Source organism: Etheostoma cragini, chromosome 9, assembly GCF_013103735.1.
Source record: "Etheostoma cragini isolate CJK2018 chromosome 9, CSU_Ecrag_1.0, whole genome shotgun sequence".
Taxonomy (NCBI): Eukaryota; Metazoa; Chordata; class Actinopteri; order Perciformes; family Percidae; genus Etheostoma; species Etheostoma cragini.
Window position 1 is genome coordinate 4,185,874 of NC_048415.1, and position 23,928 is coordinate 4,209,801.

The 23,928-nt window shown below is 39.1% G+C and overlaps 1 protein-coding gene across 3 annotated transcripts in view; it reads right to left on the minus strand.

Moving 5' to 3' along the window:
- bcar3 (BCAR3 adaptor protein, NSP family member) overlaps window positions 1-23,928 on the minus strand; it is a 67,564-nt gene that overhangs the window by 14,097 nt on the left and 29,539 nt on the right. For 2 of the 3 annotated variants that reach the window (XM_034880667.1, XM_034880668.1), the window contains 3 exons: window positions 21,806-22,001; window positions 20,915-21,169; window positions 14,658-14,700 (listed from right to left, as the gene is read on the minus strand). In XM_034880667.1, the coding sequence (XP_034736558.1) occupies window positions 14,658-14,700; window positions 20,915-21,169; window positions 21,806-22,001 (494 nt within the window). Of the gene's footprint in view, window positions 1-5,802; window positions 6,214-14,657; window positions 14,701-20,914; window positions 21,170-21,805; window positions 22,002-23,928 lie in introns of those variants that run through there. The other variant, XM_034880670.1, reaches the window with a different exon arrangement.

Sequence of the window (23,928 nt, forward strand, 5' to 3'; positions counted from 1 at the left end):
GTGTGTCAATTTCTTGCTACTGCAGCAAATGAATCGCCCCTTGGGGACAAATAAAGGTTTTGATTGATTGATTGATAAAAAATAAGAGCTGGTGGCTGGTTTAACTTTGGTTTAATCGGCTTATATTGAAGCTGTTGTAAACAACATGTCTTATTTGTTATTTTGTTATGGATTATAGTCACATCTGTGAATACAGTCATTACAATAATAAAATGCTTTTACACCTGTAGCAACACAACCAACAGGCCTGACGACCAGGGGAGTGCTGTGGGAGGATGGGAATGGATGGATCATGTAGCTAAGGAAGGATAAACAGAACAGAGAGATACAGATGAGTGAGGATATGGGGGGAGCAAGGGAGAGGAGGAGTGATGGAAATGGTGGATGGGAGTGTTTCTTTTTATAGGCAGGCCTTTAATAAGACCCTGCAATATGATGTCATCCTCTGAGAGCAGCTGCATTTATACTGTACCACCCAGTGCATGTGGACCTCAACACAGCACTAACAGCACTGTGGACTGTATTGACCCTCCTTCTTTCTAACATCCTTATTCCATTTCCTCCATTACTTCTCATATTCTTCTTCTCTCTGTAATTCAAAGTTAAACAAGCTTCCTGATTGAGCCATAAAGTCAGGCACCTTCCCTAGTGAAGGACTATTGATTGAGTAAAATATCTCCAGTAACACTGAGCCTTAGTATGGGTGAAAGTATTAGTTGGAGTAGAGGTGGGAAGTAACCAAGTACTATACTGTACATGTATTCAAGTACTGAATTTCAGTAGAATATTTTGAGAGTTTGGATTTCCAATATGTGTTAATGGTGGTTGTAGAAAGAGAAATAGAGTACAACATGGTGTGGCACCTAATCTGTATGCCGCTTTGGATAATGTAAACTGATTGTCAAAGATTAAAACCCATTGAGTGGGAGATGCATCTGGACTTAATACTGTTATAATAGCAGACACCAGAATAAATGTATATGTTGAAACAAACATGAAGACAATTGGTTCAAATTTAGCGCAGCAATATTTCTCTCCAATGTCTAAAAACACTGACATGCCAGAAAAATAATCTCTTACTGAGCGTTGAAGTGCAGCAGTATTAGAACAAACAAAAAAAAAATTGTATTATTCAAAGTAAATCCAATCACGTCCCTTTGGATTTCTGGATTTGATACAGGAATGGAAGAAGTATGTTTTAAATGTTTGAAAGGTTTCTGTGTGTACGGTGGAGATGATGCGCAGGTTTAACCCAGGTCTTTTTGACAACCCTGTCGGATCTTGAGGGGACCAATCAGAAGCAAAGGACAACTAAGCTGCTTGTCCTTTGAGTTCAGTGAGGTGAAGACAAATAACCTTTTAGTGTTATAAATCTGATTCCTCATCATCTCACACACACGTGTACACATGCACACACTAATGGACATTATAATCCCTAGTTGATGCCCAACATGATCGATTTATTCTGCGACTGTGCAGGATGAGAAATAAAATGCCAGAACACTGGTTAGAAGGAGAAGCTAAATTTAAATCATGTTGACAGAAAACCACAGGAATATATGTCAAATTAACCATCATTTCTTATGCTGCTCCAACTGCAAACATTTTAAAGAGTTCATTGACAACAAATCATTTATAGCATAGTCACAGTGATTTATGCATTGTCACGTTATTTTGTGTGTGTGTACGTACACGCCGATAGTTTAAATCTGCCACACTTCTGACTAATCTCCATGTGTAACGTCATTTCAGGGATTGCCAGGAGTGATGTATCATTGCACTCAAGGTGTAAACTCACCAGACTCCATTTAAAAATGCAATATTTTAGCATGTATAGAGCCAACATATTTTCCGTGTAAATCCGTGAACTATTTGGTTATTTCAACCAAAACTAGAGTTGAGAGTTGAGAGTGATGGTTGGAAAAGTGGAAAGACGACCCAAAACGGCTTTTCTTTTCATTTTGTTTCTGTTGACAATGAATGAGGTGTATTTTACGATGCTAAAATTATTGTTTATTTATACGGAGTCTGGTGGGTCTAAAGAACGCAATTTGGCAGATGTTTTTATGTTTAAAAAAGAATCTTACTCTTTAACAGAAAGATGGACTTTCTTAGAAATCCTTTCCTCATTGTTGGCAGACATACAGAATATTAATCGGAGCCTGTCTGTGGCATAATGAGCACTTTTGTGAAGGTAATTACAACATGGACAATTGCCCTATTAACTTACATTGTAGCTTGTTTTGCCGCTGCCGACTGCAGCGATCTCGCTTATTACTTAACTAATTTCAAATATTGTTGTTTCTATCAGTCACTTAGACACAAAAACATAGGAAAATAGTCAAGGTTGACAAAAAACTGTAGTTACCCTTTAATTATTTAGTAAAGCTTCTTATTGAAGTGGTTATGTAGACCATGCATTTGCAAAATGAACACCTTTTTACATTTAGCTGACACTTTTATTCTAAGCGACTTACAATTGCTATATAAGGCAGAGGTCACACACCTCTAGGGGTTAAGTGTCTTGCTCAAGGACACATTGGTTGATGTATCACAGTAGGAATTGAACCTGGGGCTCCCACACCAAAGGCATGGGTCATAGCCACTGCGCCATCACCACAACCTTTTAGTTTTGTCATAGAACGTGTTTTGTATCTGTGCTTCTCCAGACTTGATACATTCTGTCCATCTTTGTAGTGGACAGATCTAATGATTTTCACAAGAGCCATCTTCCTCATCATCATCACCATTAAAATAACAACAGTTTGGTCTGCTGTTTATCTGGTATTTCCTCTGCTCTTTATCTTTCTGCCTCTTTCAGTTTCTGTCTCTTTTGCTCCTTGTGGCACTCCATTTCTCGCTGTCTCTAGCTGTTGTACTGTATGCATCCATCCAGCTGTCAAATTAACTCAACGTGAAGTTTTGAAAAGTCCCAACATGAATGCAAACCGTCAGTAGTGGAGCTACTTTGAGAAATACATCCAGGAGGAAAGGAAGGAGAAACCTTTGGGTGTTGCATGATTATACAGCAAAAACCTCAATCTCTCCACATTTCTCCATATACAGTATGACATGTTTTGCAATATTAAGAAAAGTATATTACATTTAATTTCTTCTAACCAGCTTTTTTTATTTCAATACAGTCTGACGATAATTCAGGGGAGGACGCACAGTTTCTGTCCCATTCGATTGACAGTTTCAAAGCTGTGGCAGGTTGATGAAAGCCTAAATCTTTTGATTTCTGGATCTCGACATCTTGGCTCCATTATCACAACCTCCACACCTTTCCTGTTTACTCTCAACTAGATGGGTGCTTCTTCCTGTGTTAAGGCCAGGGAGCATCTGACGGGTTGGTCTGGGTCAGCTACAGAGGGAACATCATCAGAGCCATCTCTGAGGTCATGTTGTTTAGTGTTGGTTGAGATTGTGAAACACACTTTTCCACAAATTTGATTCCCAAAACAAAAAGTCCTAGAAATTCCCCTGACCCATCCTGGAAACAATAAACTATCCATTAAAAACAAGTCCTAAAATCTGGAGAAAAGCCTTCACAAAAGAGCCGAGGCTGTTGTATCTGCATGTTCATACCTAGGATATGATTTGGTCTGAAATCTGGTTGTTCACAGACTTTAATCATGTAGCGACAACTGAGCCCGGGAGATGAAGGGTTTTTCTTTTAATGTTTAGTGCTTGAGTGTTAAAAGCTAATCACTCTCAAGCTCCCAGTAAATTCCTTTTCAGATTTCAGAAGGTAGACAAAGAGCTTTTTCCATGTTACTATACTGTTTATGTTTTTGTGACAGGATGTGTCCCACAGGGAACACATATAATCTGAATGTATAGAGTTACTGTACTGCTAAACTTTGGATAAAGACTTTCTGTGCAACATCTGAGATAATCTCCTCAATCCCCTCTGTTGATAATTGTTTTATACTATGGTTAGGGATTCAAATTGCTCAGTCGGGTCTTGATACACAGAAACAAGAAGCTTGCTCCTTTTGGTTAAATTGCAACCTCCCAAAAAGACAGATGGAGGAGAAAAATAAAGAGGCAAGTGAGGAAAAAAAGGAATGGAATAAAACCCCAGGCTCTTTGGAATCATGACAAGGACAGGACACAGATAGAGGGATAAAGACCAACAGAGAAGATAAAGAGTGAGTGTGTTGGGGGAAAGATGTCAAGTAAGGAAAGGCAGTGCTTGAGGGACACTGGAGAGCCAGAGAGGAAGAACACAAGCAGATGGCAAGTTCAAGTTCAATCAAAGAGACCCGTATTAACAGACTGACTCTCTCTGTAACCACACCAAGACAATACTACACACATTTGGCCATTTAGTAATATGTTTAGCGTTGGTCTATTAGTTCGTAGAAATGGGTTTCTAGCAATGATGACACAAAGGCACGAGTTCAAAGCTGCACACTCATTGTTCCAGTGAGAGTGTAATTTTGAGGACGTCAGTGGTCATGTGAGTTAGTTATATGAGGTGAATCCCAGTTTTTTTGGGACCATAAAATGGAATGTTTAATTTTGAGAGAAAGTTTTCTCTGAAATTACATTGTAGTTGGATGTTCAGAATTTCATGACAACTGGGCAAACTCTGCCATGAAGATGGTGTGATAAGATTGAAAGCTCCAGAACAGCTACTAAAAGGACCGTGTGGTGAGATTTGTTATTGAGATCTTGTGTGCTGGGAGGAAAATCATCAGGTTTTGATCACTTCTGGCCTTCTGACTTGTTGATGGCTGTGCATTGTAATAAATCCAAATGTGTTGTTCTAATCATTAGTATTTAATATCTAATTGGTGCATTTTTATGTTGACGTTTTGATATTGTTTACTACATTGTTAAATATGAATGAGGAACAGTTAATGGACATCCACATTAAATAACCAACTGAACCAAATAAATGGAAACAAAACTACTAAACTAAACTCGATGCAGATGACTGGATGAGACCGGATCACCTTTTTTTCGTACTAAGGGTCATTTGAGACCCGTCCTTTTTCAAGGCACATACTGTATTTCAACAGCAGATTTAAATAAGGTCCAGAAAGCACACAACCGACTATCTCCCGGCTAATCTACAGAGAGTAACCACGTAACCTCAGCCTGCAGCGCCGCTGCTCGCTCCATCCAATCTACTTAATGGCATTCATACATTTAACTGACGTCATAAAAAAGACAAACTATTGCAAGTTAGTCATTTATCATCCTCATGAGGACTATCACACCTCTCCTGGTACCTTTGCAGCTATAACTATCTCTTTCTTACCCTTGCCATCACACACTGCCCTGTCTGTCTGCCAGCACTAGTTATGGATGAAGCCAGCTATATATCTCACACTCACACACACAGTCAGACAGTCACACAGCCGGTCATTTATGAGAGCATCTGGTCCGAGTAATAAAAGCCCAGTGTTTAACTCACAGTGAGAGTGAGGGGAAGAGGAGGGCTATTCAGTGTGATTTGATTTTGCTCATACTGCAAGTGTCACCATGCACTTTGAAAAAAGTATTCTACCATGCACTGTGGGGTTAATAATGCCCTTTTCTAATGTCTCATTGTGGAATGCACAGTTTCCTGTGGTCCCCTTCAAGGACAACAACAGATTACGGGAGTCCTAAAAAGTAAGTTTCCATGAAATTGTAATTCTTTGATATTAAAGTAATACACTTAAAACACACACACACACATGCACATGCTTGCTTTATAGGATTTCAAACACAAACACATTGATAAAAACACAGACACACACAACATGGACTGTCAATACCACCACACATACTCACACACTTTCTCACCTTGGCTATGATGACAGAGTTCTTGTGGTAGAAGCAACACAGAGCTGCTGTCAGGGTCTTGATGTTGCATCGCTCTGACATTCTTGTTAAGTTTTCTTAAAAGCCAAGACTAACTGGGTAACCGAGCTCACTTCAGCTGGAAATAGCAGCTCTAATCCCCTTGACTACACACCCGAAGCGTAACTTTACCAACATAAAGTCTATCCATGATTCCCACTTGCTTCTTCAAAGAAAAAACTTCCATCACTCAGTTCCAAAAACTAAAGTGAAGTGCAGTGTAGTCAGATGTGATTTAAATAAACTGGAATAGGTCAGAATCTGTCAACCTTAGCTCCCAACATCCCCATCAGGATGACTACTGTATCTATTACTCTCCTCCACAATCCCCTGCAGAGTGAACCCTCTACTGCTCACTCATCTCTAGAGATCCTTTCTCACACTTTTCCTCCCTATTTGCCCGGCCCCCGAGCTCCATGTAGGGTTGGGAGAAAAGACCCATGTGGTCTGGTGTGAGCCAATGATGTATGGTTGAATGGGGAGTGGCTACAAAGCAAAGTCTCTCTCCCTTACTCTTGAAAACCCATGGATGATGGATGAAAGAATATAGGCACATGGATAATAAAACATATTTTGCATCAACCACTGGGATCTTATAATGGCTTGCCTTTACCAAATATCACTGTTAATTTATTTCCCTTGGGGTCACGGTAATTTGTATCCAAACATAATTATTGTATGCACAAAACAAACAAATTCCATGCAAGTAAAAAAACTGACTTTGGCAAAAAAAATGGGATTCTTATTTTTCCTACACTGACTTTCACAAGTTGATATATTAAAAAATGTGTTGTCCAACCAACAGTCCAAAACCCACATCTTCAATTAACTATCAAAGAAGACTTTTATTGATATTTGAGAAGCTTGAACCAGTGATTGTTTTCAGCATTTTTACATGAAAAATAACAAAGGATTAATCGATGGCCAATTCATTTTCTCTCCTAACTTTTTTCTTATTTTCTTGCCGTCTCTGACTTTGAGCACTCATCGCTGCGGAGGTTCTCCACTGCACTCGACAGAGATCACCTGTCAATCCAGCAGTGTGCCTAGCACTGATATCACTCTCTTTGGACGTCACGTTGATGGTATTCAAGTCTTTTCTTTGACAATTCAACCATGGTTATTTAACTGCTCTCCCAAACTACTTAATTATTCTTCTATTTATTAACTAAAAACAGAAAAAGCATCACGTCCAGTGTTGTCAAGATTTTTCCTGAGGAAACAGCTACGAGACACCGACAAAACCATGCAAAAACATTTAATGGAAAGTGTCTGTAAGTTCAGTGACTGTGTGTACTGAAAATAGTCTACAGTTCTGCTGCACGAGTGTCTAGACAAGAGTGAGCCTGGTCTGTGTGTATATGTGTGTGTGTGTGTGTGTGTGTGTGTGTCCGGCAGAGTGATGCTGATAAATAGCTCGCCATTTGTGCTACTTAATGACTGCTGAGCAATTACACCCACACACTAGTTAAGTGCCACAGCTTTCCCACCAATTCACACACACACACACACACACACACACACACACACACAGACACACACACACACACACACACACACACACACACACACACACACACACACATTAAAGAAAGAAAATGACAAAAAAAACAGGCATGTATATACAGTAAGGGCAAAATCATGTACACTTCACAAACAGGGACTTACATCAACAAAGACAAACACACACTGAGGCTGACACCCCAAACACAACCAGTTAAAGGAATATTCTGCCGCCGGACATGGAGCCACTAATTACAGTTTGAATTCTCTGAGGATCCACGGAGGAAATACATGTAGAACATTCCCTGGGGCAACACACACACTACTGCCAACCACAGCAGCCCCAAATCACCAGCTTGGCTAAATGTCCACCTTAAAATACACACATCCGTCGCTCCAGGAATGCTCTGGAAAAACACAACGAGGGACAGAAATCAGAGTGCTGAGGTTCTATGTTTTCTATTTCTATCTGTTTGTTGTTTCTGTCTAATGGACTAAAGAGAGCAGAGCAGGTTCAGCAACTCAAAGTTTACGTGACAAAATAGGATAGTAAAAGATTCATTTCTTGTTATGTAAAATGGTAAAAGTGTATTAAATATGTAGTTTTATTTTTAATAGGTAGTTCATTGAACAGTGGAGCTGAGACGAGAGAAGTGGTTGACCAAAGAAAATGATGTGTACCTCCTATATGGTTCCTCTGTCTTAACAATAATTGATTTATTGGATACTGGTGAAGTCAGTGGAAGGCTAGTGGAAACAAGTTGTGAACATAACACTGACATGTCATCACCTGAACAAACAGTTATCATTCATTTGGAGTCATGTTTGTGGCCTCCTGGCAAGTGTAAATCCAATATTTACTCTCATTATAGCTCTGTTTGTGGTCTCTATTAACTCCTAAGGAAAGTATCTGTCTCTTTAGCTTGTAAATGCTCCACTATGTTCACCAGCTAGTCACTAACTGTGTCTGCTGTTTGGTGCTGTATTGTGCAGTGGGTTTTTAGAGCTTTTTTCTCTGAAACTGCAGCCAAAAAAAAGACGCTACAGTATGAGAGCGGTGAGTAGGGCTGGGCAATACGGCCAAATTCTTCTATCCCAACAGGTCATTTTATGTCTCTGTAACGATACATTGTGCTATTGTTTGCTTTCTGGTAATTTAAAAAATTTATAGTATATATTAAATAACCACATGGTAAAGCCTATTTTTGTATGCTCCTGTGTAAAATAAATACTTGACAAACAATGAAAGTACTGAGTATTTTCTTAGTTTAACAGAGGAACATCAGTGCAAAATGAACATAACGTGCAAGGATCAGAACATAAAGCATTGTCCAATGAATAAATACTAAGACCCTGTTTTTTTGACATTTTTGTCATAAAAAGATATTGAAAAATATGGCAAGATGATGATCAGAATGATTTCTTTTCACAATTTTTGGGACATTTTTTTCATCTTGTTTTCTTACAGTCTTTATATTATGCTATTAAAATCAAGTACATATTCTATACATAGGGGCTTAACATCATCTGATTTCCTGACACAGTCAATCAATGAACCAGAGAATAAATGTCAGTGGCACTGCTGTGTGCCTCCAGCGTGACTCTGTGTGGATGTTTGTGATGGGTCAACGTTCAGTAATGGACTGTGATCTTAGTGACACTCTATTGATTCGTGCAACACAACGCCTCCACTGCCTCAGCCCTCACAACATCAATAAAATCATCTGTAGTTGGTGGGTAGAATGCATTTCATGTAGCTTGAAAAGAGAAAGCTTAACAACAAGTGCAGTGTTTTCAGACTCTGAAAATGGTTTAATCATCAGACAGATTAAATTGATAAAACATTTGTCGTCTTTTTTTCTCCACACAGTAAATGTCAACGCTGTGTCAAACCTGTTCAAAAACTATTCAAACCATAACTGGCAATGCACATTCTGTTGAGAAATACACTCAGATCCTAAAACTCAATCTGGGAATATAAACTGTTAATTTCTCACCAAACTAAAGGACACAAGCATGTCAGCGTGCTCTGATTCAAACTAGTGAGTAACATGGATTACGTTGTTACTCCTAATCTACAGAGATTGGGTCAGTTTAATCATTGCTCATAATAACACAGAGAGTAAAAATACTTACTTTTTTTTGTCTGTTCTAAAGGGGGTTATACTGTATATTAATTTAAAAGACTCTTAATGGTCTAAATGCTACAAGTACTGTGTGTGCTATGTATGATACACAGAGATGTGATCTGAGATCTGTTGACTGAGGATTATTACCATTGATTATTTAGTGTAATGAGGGTTGCCGGTCGGCTGCCTGCTCTGCTTATAGGCTTACAAACTGAAGGATTGATTGGCTGTGCATCTTATTGACTGGCAGACTGACACACCCGCAGGCCGGTTAGGAGCTGTTAGCAGTTAGCAGCGTGAACTGCTAGATTGCTATTTTAACTCATGCTGGCTTGCTAACAGATGCGTATGATGATCCTGAGGAATGTCACACTACGGAAGTTTTTCCTCGCCACTGTCGCACTGTTGCTTGCTCTGTAGGAAACTACTAGAACTGTTGGGACCTACTCTATCTGTAAAGTGTCTCGAGATAACTCTTGTTATAAATTGATACTATAAATAAAATTGAATTGAAAATTGAATTACTGTTTAGACTTGCAACTGGCTGACTGACTCCTGATCCATTTAGAGCTGAGGGGGCTTGCTGTCCAATATAATGAAGTACCTTAATTTGACCATTAGAGTGTACCAGAGTGAATCTTTACCTTTGTGCCCTCATCTTTTATCCATTTACAGATTAATTTATTCAGTAATTAATTGAATAAGTTAACACTTGCATTGGTGTTTTCATCACTAAATGTGTGTGTGTGTGTGTGTGTGTGTATGTGTGTGTTGTAAGCTATTAAGTGTCATCCACTTTGACAGTTGAAAGCTTTTGCGATCTGAGACCACACACAGACACAGACACACACAGGCACGCACACACAAACAGAGCATTATTGTTTCTTAAATCTCTCATGAGGGTAGAGCAACGTGATGTTTTCAAATCAAAGACAGAGTGGGAATGAAAGAGGAAGTGCAAAAGAGGGAAAGTGCTTTGGAGAAGACTGATTCAAAGAGTTGTGATCCTGCTGAACCACAGAGGATCAACAGGGGCATGGACTTTCTCTTTTTTTCTTTCTTAATCAGTTGTTATTAAATAATATGGGGAATATGGTGCTGCCACCTACTGTATTGTACCACATGATGCTATCTTCATTGTAATAGATAACATTTTTATTCAGTTTTATTATTGACTGTAGAAATGATAATTTTGGCCCATTTACTTCCACCTTTATTCAAGTATAATTTTATCAAGGAACTCAAAAATTCAACTTGTTTTGTTTCTGTGTGTGTTTGATTGGATTTGTTAAGCCAACAACCCCACAACCTGTTGACTTTAATGTTGCTAAACTAATTGGGTAGCTGACAGTGCATGCCTGCACCTTTAGAACACATTACTGAACATGTGTCACTCTGAGAAGTACATTCATTTTCAAAATCCTAAAACATGTGGTATACTCGCCGCAGCCGACCTGTCAAGCGCCAGTGTGACGTCATGGGAGTACCGTAACGGTTTATAATGGCAGCAGCATTGTCATCAATGCTTTGATTTGATTCGTCATTTAGCCTTTCATGCGTCATAAAGGAACTCATCTTAACCCTGTGAGTTTACAAGAGAGACTTGTAGTCACTCTGGGAATCCTGGTATCCGGTTATTCTCAAGCTCGTTCAGGGTTCCTGTTTCCGCTTTGTCGCGCCCTCTGGACGTGCACTCAAAATCCTGGTACGCAAGCGAGATCTATGTCATTTTGATGTCACAATGGCGTGCGCAAGCTCAGATGCGTCGGCTGTAAATCGACCTTCAGTTTGTACGATTATCTTGTGTATTTCTTTTACGGTATAAACTGCAACATATGTGTTTATGTTTAGTACAGCTTTTTATTATTTCACCCATCCTCTTGTCACCTCAAAGAGGCCCGTCATTGGTATGGAGAAACTAGCTAATCAGACAATAATCGGAATTTAGTCATCAAACAGCTCTGGAAACAAGATCATCCACAAGAAGAGAAACTAGCCAATAGTAAAACAAGAGAAGGACATCGTTATATGATTGTTCTCCACAGACACTTCCTTTCCTGCTTACATCCATCCTACACACTTGTGCTGCACATAATTGATGGCCTAATCGCACTAAACATTGCAAGGCTCATTGCACAGTTTGTGCACTTTTGACCTTTTCACAGGATTTGGCAAAGAGCATCTGCACTGTACTGCAGTCTGTGTGCGCATGGACATATGTGCATGTTTTCATCCACAGTGGAAACGCAAACACACCTGGAGTACCACAGCTGACAGCTACACTTTCACACATATTATACAATACCTGGGATACAGTAGCTCCATCTGCGGTCAATGTACGCGCACACACACACACACACACACACACACACACACACAAACACACACACACACACACACACACACACACACACTCTGTTGACACTTGCACACAACCATAATTTGACCAAAGAAATACACACAAGTTTGTGTGTGTGTGTGTGTGTGTGTGTGTGTGTGTGTGTTTTTGTGTGTGTATGGTTAGCTCCCACATGTTCTCGTGGGAAGGTATGAGTTTGCTTTTCAGACTGAGGTGTCAGCATCCATATGTATGAGCCAATAGATGGTAAGAAGTGATGGATGGGAAGTGATGGATGGGAGAGAGAGCAGAATGAATGGTTCCCCCAACCATTCACTGACAAGAGAGAACATAAAGATTTAAAGAGAGAGGAAATAGGTAAGCATCATCTCAGTAAGTATGTGCAGTTAGGACTGCTTTACACTAATCTAGTAATGTATATTTCTTATGACAATGGTTTTAAGGTCAAAATAAGATCACACAAGAGAGACAACATCATATAGTTTGCTTTACTTTGTTATTAAGAGGTGTATGCGGATGTTTTATATATTTAAAGGGGGGTTCAGAATGTCAAAAATGAAAAGTAAAATGGGATATTTTGCTGGGTTGCCACTCCTTTAACTATACAACAGATTAGAACTAATGCTGCTTTACTCACCAAGATAAGCTATTCTTTGCCTTTACTTTGCCCTCACAAGGGGAAAAAGAGTAAAGCTGGGTGTCATTTAAAAAATGTTAAGTCCCAGCATAAGAATGGACACTTATTTTCTGCATAATATAAAATAAGAATACTGTTCTTAAATAACTTATGTAGCTGAGTATAAATGTGTTTCTCTACATGTTTCTCACAAGCCTTTAGAATCTGGCCTCGGCTTCTGATCCAGAAAAAGTTACAGTATGCCTCAATATGTAGCTCCTTTGTGAGAAACTGTCAGTAACTAAAGGATTGATTATCAGATGTACCCTGCTGTGAGCTGGTTGGCTGGCTTAACCCTTTTAAATAACTCTTTAACAATAAAACCTTTTAATTGTACCATGAAAACGTTTTTCTTTGCCTTGATCCACATTTTGGATTTTGTGGGATTGGTTTGCCATGCAGGGGTAAACATGGGAACTACAGATATTTTAGATTAAAAAACAAAAACAAAAAAAAACGTTCTTTAAGTAACTCAAATATGCTGGATTTTCCTACAAAAGGCATTGTTTAAAGCTGTTGTTTTAACAAGAGTTTGGACAAAATGCAGTAAGAAATAACTAAATCATTAATTATACCTTCGGTACTTGACAGTGTGTGCTACTCAATGTTATGTGGAAATTCTTAGTTAGGTCCATATTCAAAAAGTATTTAGATGTGATACCCGGCCCAGACTTCTTATTGTGTACCATAAAGTACTTCTTAATGTGTAACTATTGAATATGTAAGCATTTAAGTATTTAATGCCCCATAGATTTTTCCAAACAAGGAAGCCGAATTTGTACACGGTGAGAATAAGAAGAAAGGCAAATACAAATAGACAGTAAAGCACATCATATGTCAGCTAAATGATATTGTGATAACTGAATGATCACCTCTCAGTCATCATCTCTGTTTGACTGGGGGAAAGCTGGGACTCAGGTGGTGTGTGTATGTGTTAATATGGTTTACAACAGTGTGGTAGCAAAAACATCAAACAGCAGACAGATGATTTAGAGGAGTAATATCCTTGTAGCCCAGAGGCAACTGGATTAACTTCTGCAATGAGGCCTGCGGAAACAGCTGAATATCATTTTATATCCAGTTTAGTCAAATAACAGTCGCTAAAGGGGATGGATTTATTACATTTTCTTTTACTAAATGAGAAGAAAAAAAGTGCTAAGTAACAGTATTTTGGCAATAGAGTAAAATGTGTTTTTAAATAACTAGTATTATTACTTATACTACAGAAAAGAGCAGACTTACACCTAAAACAATTTACAAATCAAATTGAACTTTGTTGCTGTGTTGCACATACAGTGGTGCTCATAAGTTTATGAACCCATGTTAAAGTTGACTAAAGAGAGAAATAAAAAGACATTGGCATGGTTTTATTTTAGCTAGCCTAATAGCTGGGTTAAAAGGCCTTGAAAGGCCAAGGGAACTTTATCAGGATGCAGAGTATCCTGAATCCATGAAATAACTGGCCTTTATAGATAAACATTGGCCTGCCTCTATGGGAATTTAACATAGGGGAGTGTATACTTAGGCCCCCTGTATTTAAAGGAATAATATTTATTTATTTACGATAAAGTATTCATTCACAAAGAAAATTGGTGTCCTTAAATGTTGCATTTTTCCTTTTTTTTACTTAAGGCATTCAGATCAATTTCCAAAAGATGATTTCTTTTATTCCTCTTTAAAGTCAACTTTAGCATGGGTTCATAAACTTATGAGCCCCACTATGTGCAGGTCCTGTTTGTGCATTTGTGTGTAATTTGGGCATTGTGTAATATGTAATATTAACAGAGTGTAAAAATATAATTTCCCCCTTGGGATCAACACAGTATGTCTTCTTGTTCTTCTTCTTGTGTGTGTATTTTATTTTTGTACAGTAAAACCAGTCCCAGAGATACTGCAAATGCCCTGTAAATGTGTGCAACTACTGAAAGTGAATCTAATGTGTTGTGTCAATACATCTGCAGGGTGATAAATGAAACATACTTTAAATCTGTCCTTCTGTATACAGTCCCACAAGCAAAGAATCTACAAAAAGAATAGTGTTGGCTGGATTTAAAACCACCCCACTCCAGGTCTTATTTGTAGCTGTTGCAGTTTTCTGTAAATAACAAACAAGCATATTTGTTGTTCCTACCTTTACATAGTCCACTGTGGCGTCCAGGCCGGCAGAAGGCTCCCTGGGGAACACAGACAAAGACACGGTCCTGTTCAGTGAACACATCTCTGCTACTGGACCCAAACTTCTGGGTGTTGATCTTTGAGTCCTCTCTACAGTTCCTATTGCACATAAACTGCTGAGCTGCGCAGGTGGCTCCCTAACTGGAGCTGATGCGGCTTCTTCGGAGGTTCAAACACGTTTTTTAGGAGATGATATAGTTCACTGGAGGTGTGCCACTTTGTATTTAAAACTCCAAATGGATTTCACTGGTCCAAACAAGTGTCCAGATTAGCCATATGCTAGACCAAGAAGGTACAGCTGCACTGTAAAGCTGGTGTACAGTTAACTTAATTACGTCCCAGGTTCACCTTTTTTTTCTGAAAGGAAGAAGTTAAGTGAAACCAAACCTCACAATGAAATCTCTTGCTCTATCTCTGCCCCACACGCTGTCTGTCTCTCACTTTTCTTTCTCTCAGTCCGTGGTAAACATGTTCACTCCCTCCCTCCCTCTCTCTCCTCCCCCACCATAACACACATCGCAGCCACACGCCTACCCTTCAGAGTCCACTGACACATTCACAGAAAGGTTAGAGCAAACAAATACAAATGGCAGCATTTGTTTTGATTTCTTCATTAATCCACGCAATACGGCAATGTGGCATTTTCTATCTGTTTCCATGACTCCCTCTAACTCCCGTTTCATTGGCTTTTCCTAGACACTTTTGTTCAAAGGTCAGAATACACAGAAAACATTTTCAGGGACCGTATATTGGCATTTTGTTTGTTTTGATCAGCAGTTTAAGAGCCTCATATTGTGTTCCTTAGATAAAATCACCCTTTCCATCTTTCCCTTGAAAAGTGGTGCTTGAGTGTATAATAAATGTATCTCAGAGTCTCTCTCTAAAGTAGGCTTATATACAGGGGCTCAGTGAAAGAGGTAATTAGCTCAAATTCCCCACTACTTTAGCAGGGTTGGTAGCTCTTGAGTCGACACTGGTGTTCCCACGGGAATATTAGCATGGCCCATTACTTACCAAACCAAATATGTTTCTCTAAGCCTTCTTAGTTTAATACGGCCCCAAATAATGAGTGGGATTTAGTTATGTAACTAAACAGAAGCCTCCATTCACAACAATGTGTAGTCATTATTCATAGAAGGTGGAGTGCTCAGGCCTCTCCATCCCCCTCAGGATCTCCTGTAGATTTCCCTTTGCAGAGCCGAAGAAACTCAGTATATGGCAATTGATAAACATCCCTAATCCACCATATCCTGGCATCCTCCCAACAGTGCATCAACACAAATCTAGACCAAGTTGTCCTTGCAACAGAGAGCACATCAGTCGTTGGCTGAAACACTGTCTGATGGTGCCAGTAGCAAAAGGCTGATCATCAAGGCGGGATATTGCTTGTTTTGCTATTATATAGTACTGGCTTCCGTTGAAGTTTTTTTGCCGATCAATTATTAGAGAGCTGACGGGCTCGACAGACCAGACTCATTCAGACATGTTCTTTAGTCTAAGCTAAGTAGGTCTCTGCTACTGGACTTACAAATACAGTGTGATCAATTCAATTAATCTGTTCTTTCTTTTTTGTGTTTCTTGCCTTTTTTCAAAATCCTGACACTTGTTTCCAATGTAGTTTTATGCAACTTGTATCATTCAACTTGTGTCCATATGAAGGGCTACATGTGTACAGGCATTAGGATAGAAATATGCCATTGATTGGTGCATCGGTAAAAGTCTGTAACTCCTGTGGATGGTTTGCCTTTTAATGATGAGTGACAGGTGCTCATAGTTTAGCTGCTTAATTTTCACCACTGTCAAGGATAAAGAAGACGATGAAGAGGAGGAGAATGAGGAAGACGCAGGATGTTTCTGTGGTCTAAAATCCAAACTAAAATCAAACATTCAGTTTGACATTGACCACCTTTACTGTTGTCCTATGTGTTGCTTTGATGTGGTTAGTGGTTGGCTGGACCTCTGATTGGCCCCAAACATTCACCACACCAAACACGGCCCCTTGTTACCCTCCCTGGCACTGTTGTCTGAGGTGGGTGAGATGAGAATCACCACACGCTAGACAACACCCATATGAAGAATCCTGTAGTTAAATGTGCTACAACTTAGGGAAATTCCCTCTTCTCCTCAGGGAGGTCAAAGGTGAAGCTCACAAACAGAGTGGCAGTCATTGAGTTGATGGGGATTCAGCGTGTTTAACCTAGGTGTTGTCAGGTGAACGATGGTTTCTCCGCACTGCATCTTGATGGATGTTTTTTCACATCTTTATTCTTCCCTTATAATGTTTAGTAAGCCTGACTACAGCACTAAAAGAACACAAGCAAAATATGGTGAGAGTGAGATGGCAAGGCATTCCAGACTGACCACAGCTAACTTTGCCTTTTTCTCCCCATATTGCTGAAACAGCATAAGACAGGTTTTTTTATGCTGCTACAACCACAGAACTGACCTGCAACACGGACAGAGACAGAGCTATGAAGACAGAAAGCGTGGAAGCGAGCTAGAGAACAAACAAAAGAAAAACAAGAGTAGGGAGGGCAGAAGCAGGCAGCACTCGCCACATTCTTTTTCTGGCTACTGTTGTTCTTTGCGCTTCACCACACAATACTCAGCACGACCACAACTGGCTTTAGTGCTTGACTACTCCATATTTGTGTGTGTGGGAGAGTAAAAGAGAGAGAGAGAGACCAACAGACAGTGGGAGCAATAGAAAGAGTTGATGAGCAACATGCAGCGACTGCAGGCAGCCTACAGAGGTCAGTGTGTTTTCATATTAAAGAGCCACAGATTTTCACAGCCACAAAGTTACTATTTGTGTTTCCAATCCACACTATAAACTACTGTATATGCTATACACTAATCATACAATTATATAAATAGAATACTTATTTAGCAGTTGGTATGCAACAATTAAAATTAAGACAAGAAAAAAAAACGTACAGCACTGAATGCACAGTGTAGTTCTAAAAAGGGACATTATATAAGGCAAAAAGGGAAACTAAATTGTTTTATTTTTCTGTTTTCCAAGATGGTCCTAGAGTTTCTCTAGGACCATCTAGGAGTCGTGCCCCCATTCAATAAGAATTACTAATTCCACTAAGGGTTTTGAGTTAGTAGGGTGTCCACATTGGAAATGTGACAAAATAAATACTCAACAAAGTTGAAGAGAATACTTAAAAACTGACAAGAAGAGCTGCTCAAAGCTGCAAACATATGAAACAATTTGTGAAACAGCTTCAGAAACACATTAGCACAAGAAAACAGCACTATTAAAGGTTGGGGGAAATACTTTTCTGGTTGGGAGGTTTAGTTGGCAGCAAATGTCTAAAAAACACATCAAGCTAAGGTAGGTTACTATGCATACTTTAAAAATGATGATATACTAGATACGGTATACGGTAAGTATGTAGTTTGAAATTGGGACAGGGCAGAGGTAAGCAGCTCAAGTGTTTGGGTTGCATTATGGGACTGGACTACATTAAAATCTAGTAAATTTGGTAAATTGGGGACATTTTTAAGAATACATTTTTCCACTTTCATGTTGACACAACAAGCTACAAAGTCAAAACCCTGTTGGAATTGGTGTGTTGTAGCAAGGCACATTTCATTACTGGTTTCCAATGCAAACACAAAGATCTCTCCAGCATGACATTTTCAAATATTTTACTTCAGCACTAATAGAAATGTGTGCTCACATTTTGCTTTAAATAGAAAATCCATTTTGTTTTTTAATTGTCTCGAGGTGAGTCTTTGTTGACCCCACACCTCTCCATCTCACATACTCCTTTTTATTTGCAGCACTAAAGCAAGCTGCTGTTTTTCTCCTTCAGTTTGTCAGGGGTGTAAGTAGGGCAATAAAACATCAGGTATCAACACGCTAGTTTTTTTTATTTCACAAACATACTAATCTGTTGCAAATTGAAAGAGAACATAGTGTGGAAACCGTTGTAACTTCGGCTTTAAATATTCAGTTCAAGCTTTCGGTTGATCTAAAATATGTGAAGAGGTTAATCCGAAAACCGTCAACAGATAACTGGGAAATTCAGATGGGTTTTATCTTCAGCTTATTTATGTTGATGAAAGGAAAAGTTCTCACGTCAACAGTCTGTCCGTGTCAATCTCTTCTCCAGCCCCTCACATCTCTCTGTTTGCACTACTCCTTTACACTCTTTCTTTCTGCTCTCTCCTTCTCCTTCTCCTTCTCCCTCTCCCTCCCCCTCTTCCTCTCCTGGTGGTCTGCTGGGCAGCCCACAGAGGTCAACGGGGAGATAAACTGACCAATGGGAAAGTAGTGCAACATAAGGTCAGGGGTCATAGGTCAGCCGACAGCTTGAGCAATGGAAAGTCGAGAGCGACTGGCCAGTAGTTTCATACCGTAGAAATATTTCTTCTTTTTTTTAACTCATCTGAGATACTTTAACAGTGAGCAGGCAGGGAAGTTTGGAACTTTGCAATGCTACTGGTTCATTTAACAACATCAGAGAGATTTACCTTGTAAAATGTTGGATTTTCTTTCTTTACTAAATCACAGTGTGCAGACAATCTGTACAGGTATTCCTTTGAAAATATTTTTTTGCATATGTTAATAATGTAATGTTTGTACTGTTATGTAATGTCTTAATGGTAATGTAATGTTTTAAATATACTTACAACTATAGGAAAACATTTTCCGAGATGTGCCGGGATGCAACTATCCAGTATTAATTTGTGATTAAAGCTATACCTTGTGAAATTACAAAAAGTTAACGAAGTTAATCAAAGAAAGAGATCAAATAACTATGGGCACAGTGAGATTTATCTCTCTTACCTGTTGTTACACATAATGTGGGTCTCCTTTGTAGTAGTCCGGCCATTAATATGTTACATCCACTATTAGCAAGTGCTAAGATTTCAAAAAAAAAATTGAAATCATCAGTGAAAAATCACTCAGCTATAGAAAAATGTCTCTTTTGTGATGATGCGTTTTGATTACATTTAGTAAAGCTAGAAACACGCTTGACTCTCATCTTACTTTTTTGACATTTCAAAAGTAATAGGTATAATGTCACAATGTGAGAATGAGTGAGAGAATGTTGTTCATTATTTAGCCACCTGCACGGGTTGATATTGACCTGGACAAATTGTCCTGCTGTATGTCAGCAGTGTATGAAATGTATCCACTACAGAGGCAGAAAAATGAAGAGAGCAGACAAAGAGTTCACAGTAATCTATGATCTGGCCTGCCACGCCCTGACCTACAAAGGTAACCCAACTGCTGGGGGCTACACGCACGCACCCGGCCACAGACACACACAAAGCTGGCTACATCAGATACAGTCTGTTGTAACTCTACACTGAAGATAGAAAGATGGGAGGACATGATGAGGGATGAGGTGTGTGTGTTTGTGTGTGATTTTCCTTCTGAAGTTGAGCTAACTGCTACACCCCCTCAGGGCTCTTCACGGACTCGTGTCTCTCCATCTAGACCAAAAATCTCTTTCTGAGTCCTGAGGCTAGTCTCAGTTGATCAAAAGTGCCAAAAATACTGCCCGAATTACAAGTTATCCCTTCAAAGAAATACTACACCAAATATATATCTTTTGAGTATTAATACTGCCTATAAAGTTGTGGTTCTGAAAAGTTTGTAACTTGCTCCTTCACAAAAGACAGCAGCATGGATTCAAGTAGTTGCAATAGGTTACGATTGTGACTCAACCCAACAATAAAACAAATTTTTAACAAATTAAACAAAAGTTCCTGGGTGAAATAAAACCAGCGTTGCAATTTTGTAATGTTCTTTCTTCTAATGTTTTGTTTCTTCCATTTTCCATATTTGCTGTGTCTCAGGCTCACTACTGGAATCCATACTAACTGCTGTAAATCCAATCTCACCCAAACTTGTGTCCATGGAGAAGCAAGCCACAAAATCCTTTCAGAGCCTCCTTTCAAACCTATTGAGGCTGAGCATTTGAAGTTGAAAAGATACATTTTCAGTGGATTGTTCCTTTAATTGTGTCCCTTATTTTCCTTTTACAGTTTGCAATAAAAGGTTTGAGGCACTATAGAAAAGGTAATGTTGAATACAATAATAAGATAAATTGTAAATATCAAAATGCAGTTTTGTTAATCAATAGAGAAAAGCGCTTTATAAATAAACTTTACTTACTTACTTACTTACTAGAGAGCTGGTATGACCTCGCATAAGTATATTTATGTGTTTGTTGTACATGTGTTTACCTGTAACCATGAAAGTCATCAATTATATCTTGGACCAATGGAGAGGTCATGGGTTGATGGGCGTGTCCGGGACCCAGTGACGTGTTCCCGTCAATTATCTGCTGCGTGTGAATGGCTCTGGGGTCCCAGGTGTAGTTTCCATGGTTGAGGTTGGCCCCACCTCTCTTGCGTCGAGGCAGAGTTCCGTGAATGGAGATTGGGTGGTAGGCGGCAGCGGGCAGTTCTGATAGGCTGCTTCCCTGCTCTTGAGGGAGACTAGGAGAGGGAAAATGACAGAAGGGAAAAAAAGTTCAACCAAAGTATTGAAGTAAAAACACCCTGAACATTTGTGAAGACTCTATACTTCAAAAATATCCAAATGTCCGAAAAATCCTCTTAAAACTTCTCTTTAGTACCTGTAAAGGTATAAAAAACGTTTTGTTCCACACTATGAATAAGTCAATACAAAGTTTAAATCTGATGCGGTCAAACACTGGATTGAAGCTTTTTTATGCTGCTTAGCGTACACAGACTAAAATATTTAACTATGCTTACAACTGCTCAACGACAAGATATTTTTCCTATTTTTGGAAAGTCTGGGATTTCCCTTGGAATTTAAATGACGGTTTCTGGGTCCTAACGACGTGTTGTAATAACTGACCCAACCTTCGTGGAAGCAGTGCCAAAGAATAGAAAATAAGTAGATTATTGGGAGTGTTGTGATCACCTGCTTATTCTAACAAAATGTATTTGGTTAAACCCCCATCTTCAATTTCTTAAAACCTAAACTTCCTTACAGAACAGACTACTATTTAACTTTTTATTTCAGTCAGACAGACCCTGAATTCTGCCAGGATGCTTTGAAGACCAGTTTATATTGTGCTGTGAGCTTCAGTTGGTCCGCCAACTCACCCAGGTCTGGAGCTGAGGAGGTCCATGGAGGAGGCGAGGGAGGCCTGGAGACCCCTGGAGGAGCAGGTGCCGCTGCTGTGGACACCGAGGGAAGTGGAGGGGACTCCAGGGTGTGCAGTGCCTCCTCCCAGGGCGTGGTGTGCATGGAGGGACCTGGGCAGACTGGCAAAACGCCCCTCAGCCATCATCCTCAACTCTGGGAAGAAACACACAGAGAAAAGCAAAGTCTGACAGAGAAGACTTCTTTAACCAGCACTTGATTGGAAGAGATGATCTCAGTCTTTCCACCGAATGAACGAATATATATTTTAATAACTTCATCAAGGAGATAAACACATAAAGAAAAGTAAGTGGATTACATAATAAGATATTATAAATCTAGCATGCTTACTGTACAATAACAATGGGAATGTAGTTAGGAGGTGTAATACATTGCTGTAAATACACATGATCTGAAACACACATACACTGACGTACAGTACTCATTGAGATTAAATATAATGATACATGATCTAGTACAACAGGTGCCTCCACCCTCCACCCAGCAATACACCTACATGGCTCAGATCATGGATACTAACACATTGCCTGGAGGGTGATAAAGAATGTCAATACATAATATACAACATACATAACCTTATTCCAAATCGATTTTTACTGATTTCACAAAAAAAACTTTGTATTGTAACCCAATACATAACATATTTGTAAAAAAATATGCAAATAAAAACAATCTTGCTTTGTTAAAGCGCCCATATTATGCTCATTTTCAGGATCAGAATTGTATTTTGAGGTTGTACCAGAATAGGTTTACATTTTCAAAAAATACACCACATTTATGTTGTAGTGAACATTGCTGCAGATCCTTTTTTCACCCTATGTGTTTAGGTCTCTGTTTTAGCTACGAGTGAGGCACCTCAATTCTTTACGATCTTTGCTGGGATTCAGTCCAATAGATAAAACAAGCTTCAACATATTGCAGTAATAGGTACATGAAACTGACTAACACCTTGATCCTTACAGTAGTTGTCATTTTCAGATTTCCAGAGATTTCCCCCCTTACAGTTTTACATGGTGTTAGGCTTAAAGCCAATATATTACGTTCACCAGACACAAGGCTGACTTCACTCCCTATTGGTGGACGTGAGAAGAGAACAGAGATCTGACCTTCTGCTTCAGTTTCAGCTGTTTCGTTGTTGTTTTTTTTATCAACAAACTTTGAATGTCATACCATTTGGGAATGCTTAAAATGCTTTATAATCCAGCAAGGCACTTGAAACCAATTTATAATCCAGACCTTTCAAACAGGGTAAAGACAAAGCTACCCCTTTTTTTTTTTTTTGCTCATGGGGTAGATCTTGTCAGATGGACAGACAAGCAGATATAATTACTGTACAGAGAGATGAAGAGGACAGATAAGTTGGTAGTGATGGAAAAGTGATGGTACTGATAAATTCCCCTGCTGTGTGTTGATGACTGTACAGCACGCTATGATCTGCTCTGAATCACTCACCATGCATCAGTTGGTCACACTGTAAACTAAAATACCATAAACAGACAGACATGTTGGTAGACTGGATGGTACGAGATTCCACAAACCCTCCCTATTTCTAATCTCATCATCAACCATAAGGAGCTGACCTGAATTTCTAAGGCTCTGTCCCTCCCCAGTGTAAGTCGAGTGCAGATTTGAGTCGCGCATGCTCAGATTTAAACGGTTTACGGCATAACCTGTCATACTGAAATTTGTGAAATCCATGAAATAATCAACTTTTCTCATTAAAAACAATAACAGAAGATGGGAATCATTTCAAAAACATTTCAAACATGACCACGCCATTCAAGTGACATCTTTGTAATGCTTGATTGCTAACTTGTAGCTAAGCTAGCAGTCATTTCAAAAACATTTTAGCTATCTATGATTGTTTGATTGCTAACATTAGCTCAAAAAGCCATTCAAGTGAAAGTATTTGTTGTGTTTGATGCTAACTTGTAGCCAGAAGTGAACAAACTTCGTTAAGTATGTCCATTTTTACTGTATTGACATTACAGAAGTCTCTTGTTAGCATCTTGTAGGCTACTTGATGCAAAGTGACACATGCACAAATCTGCACTCGACTCAC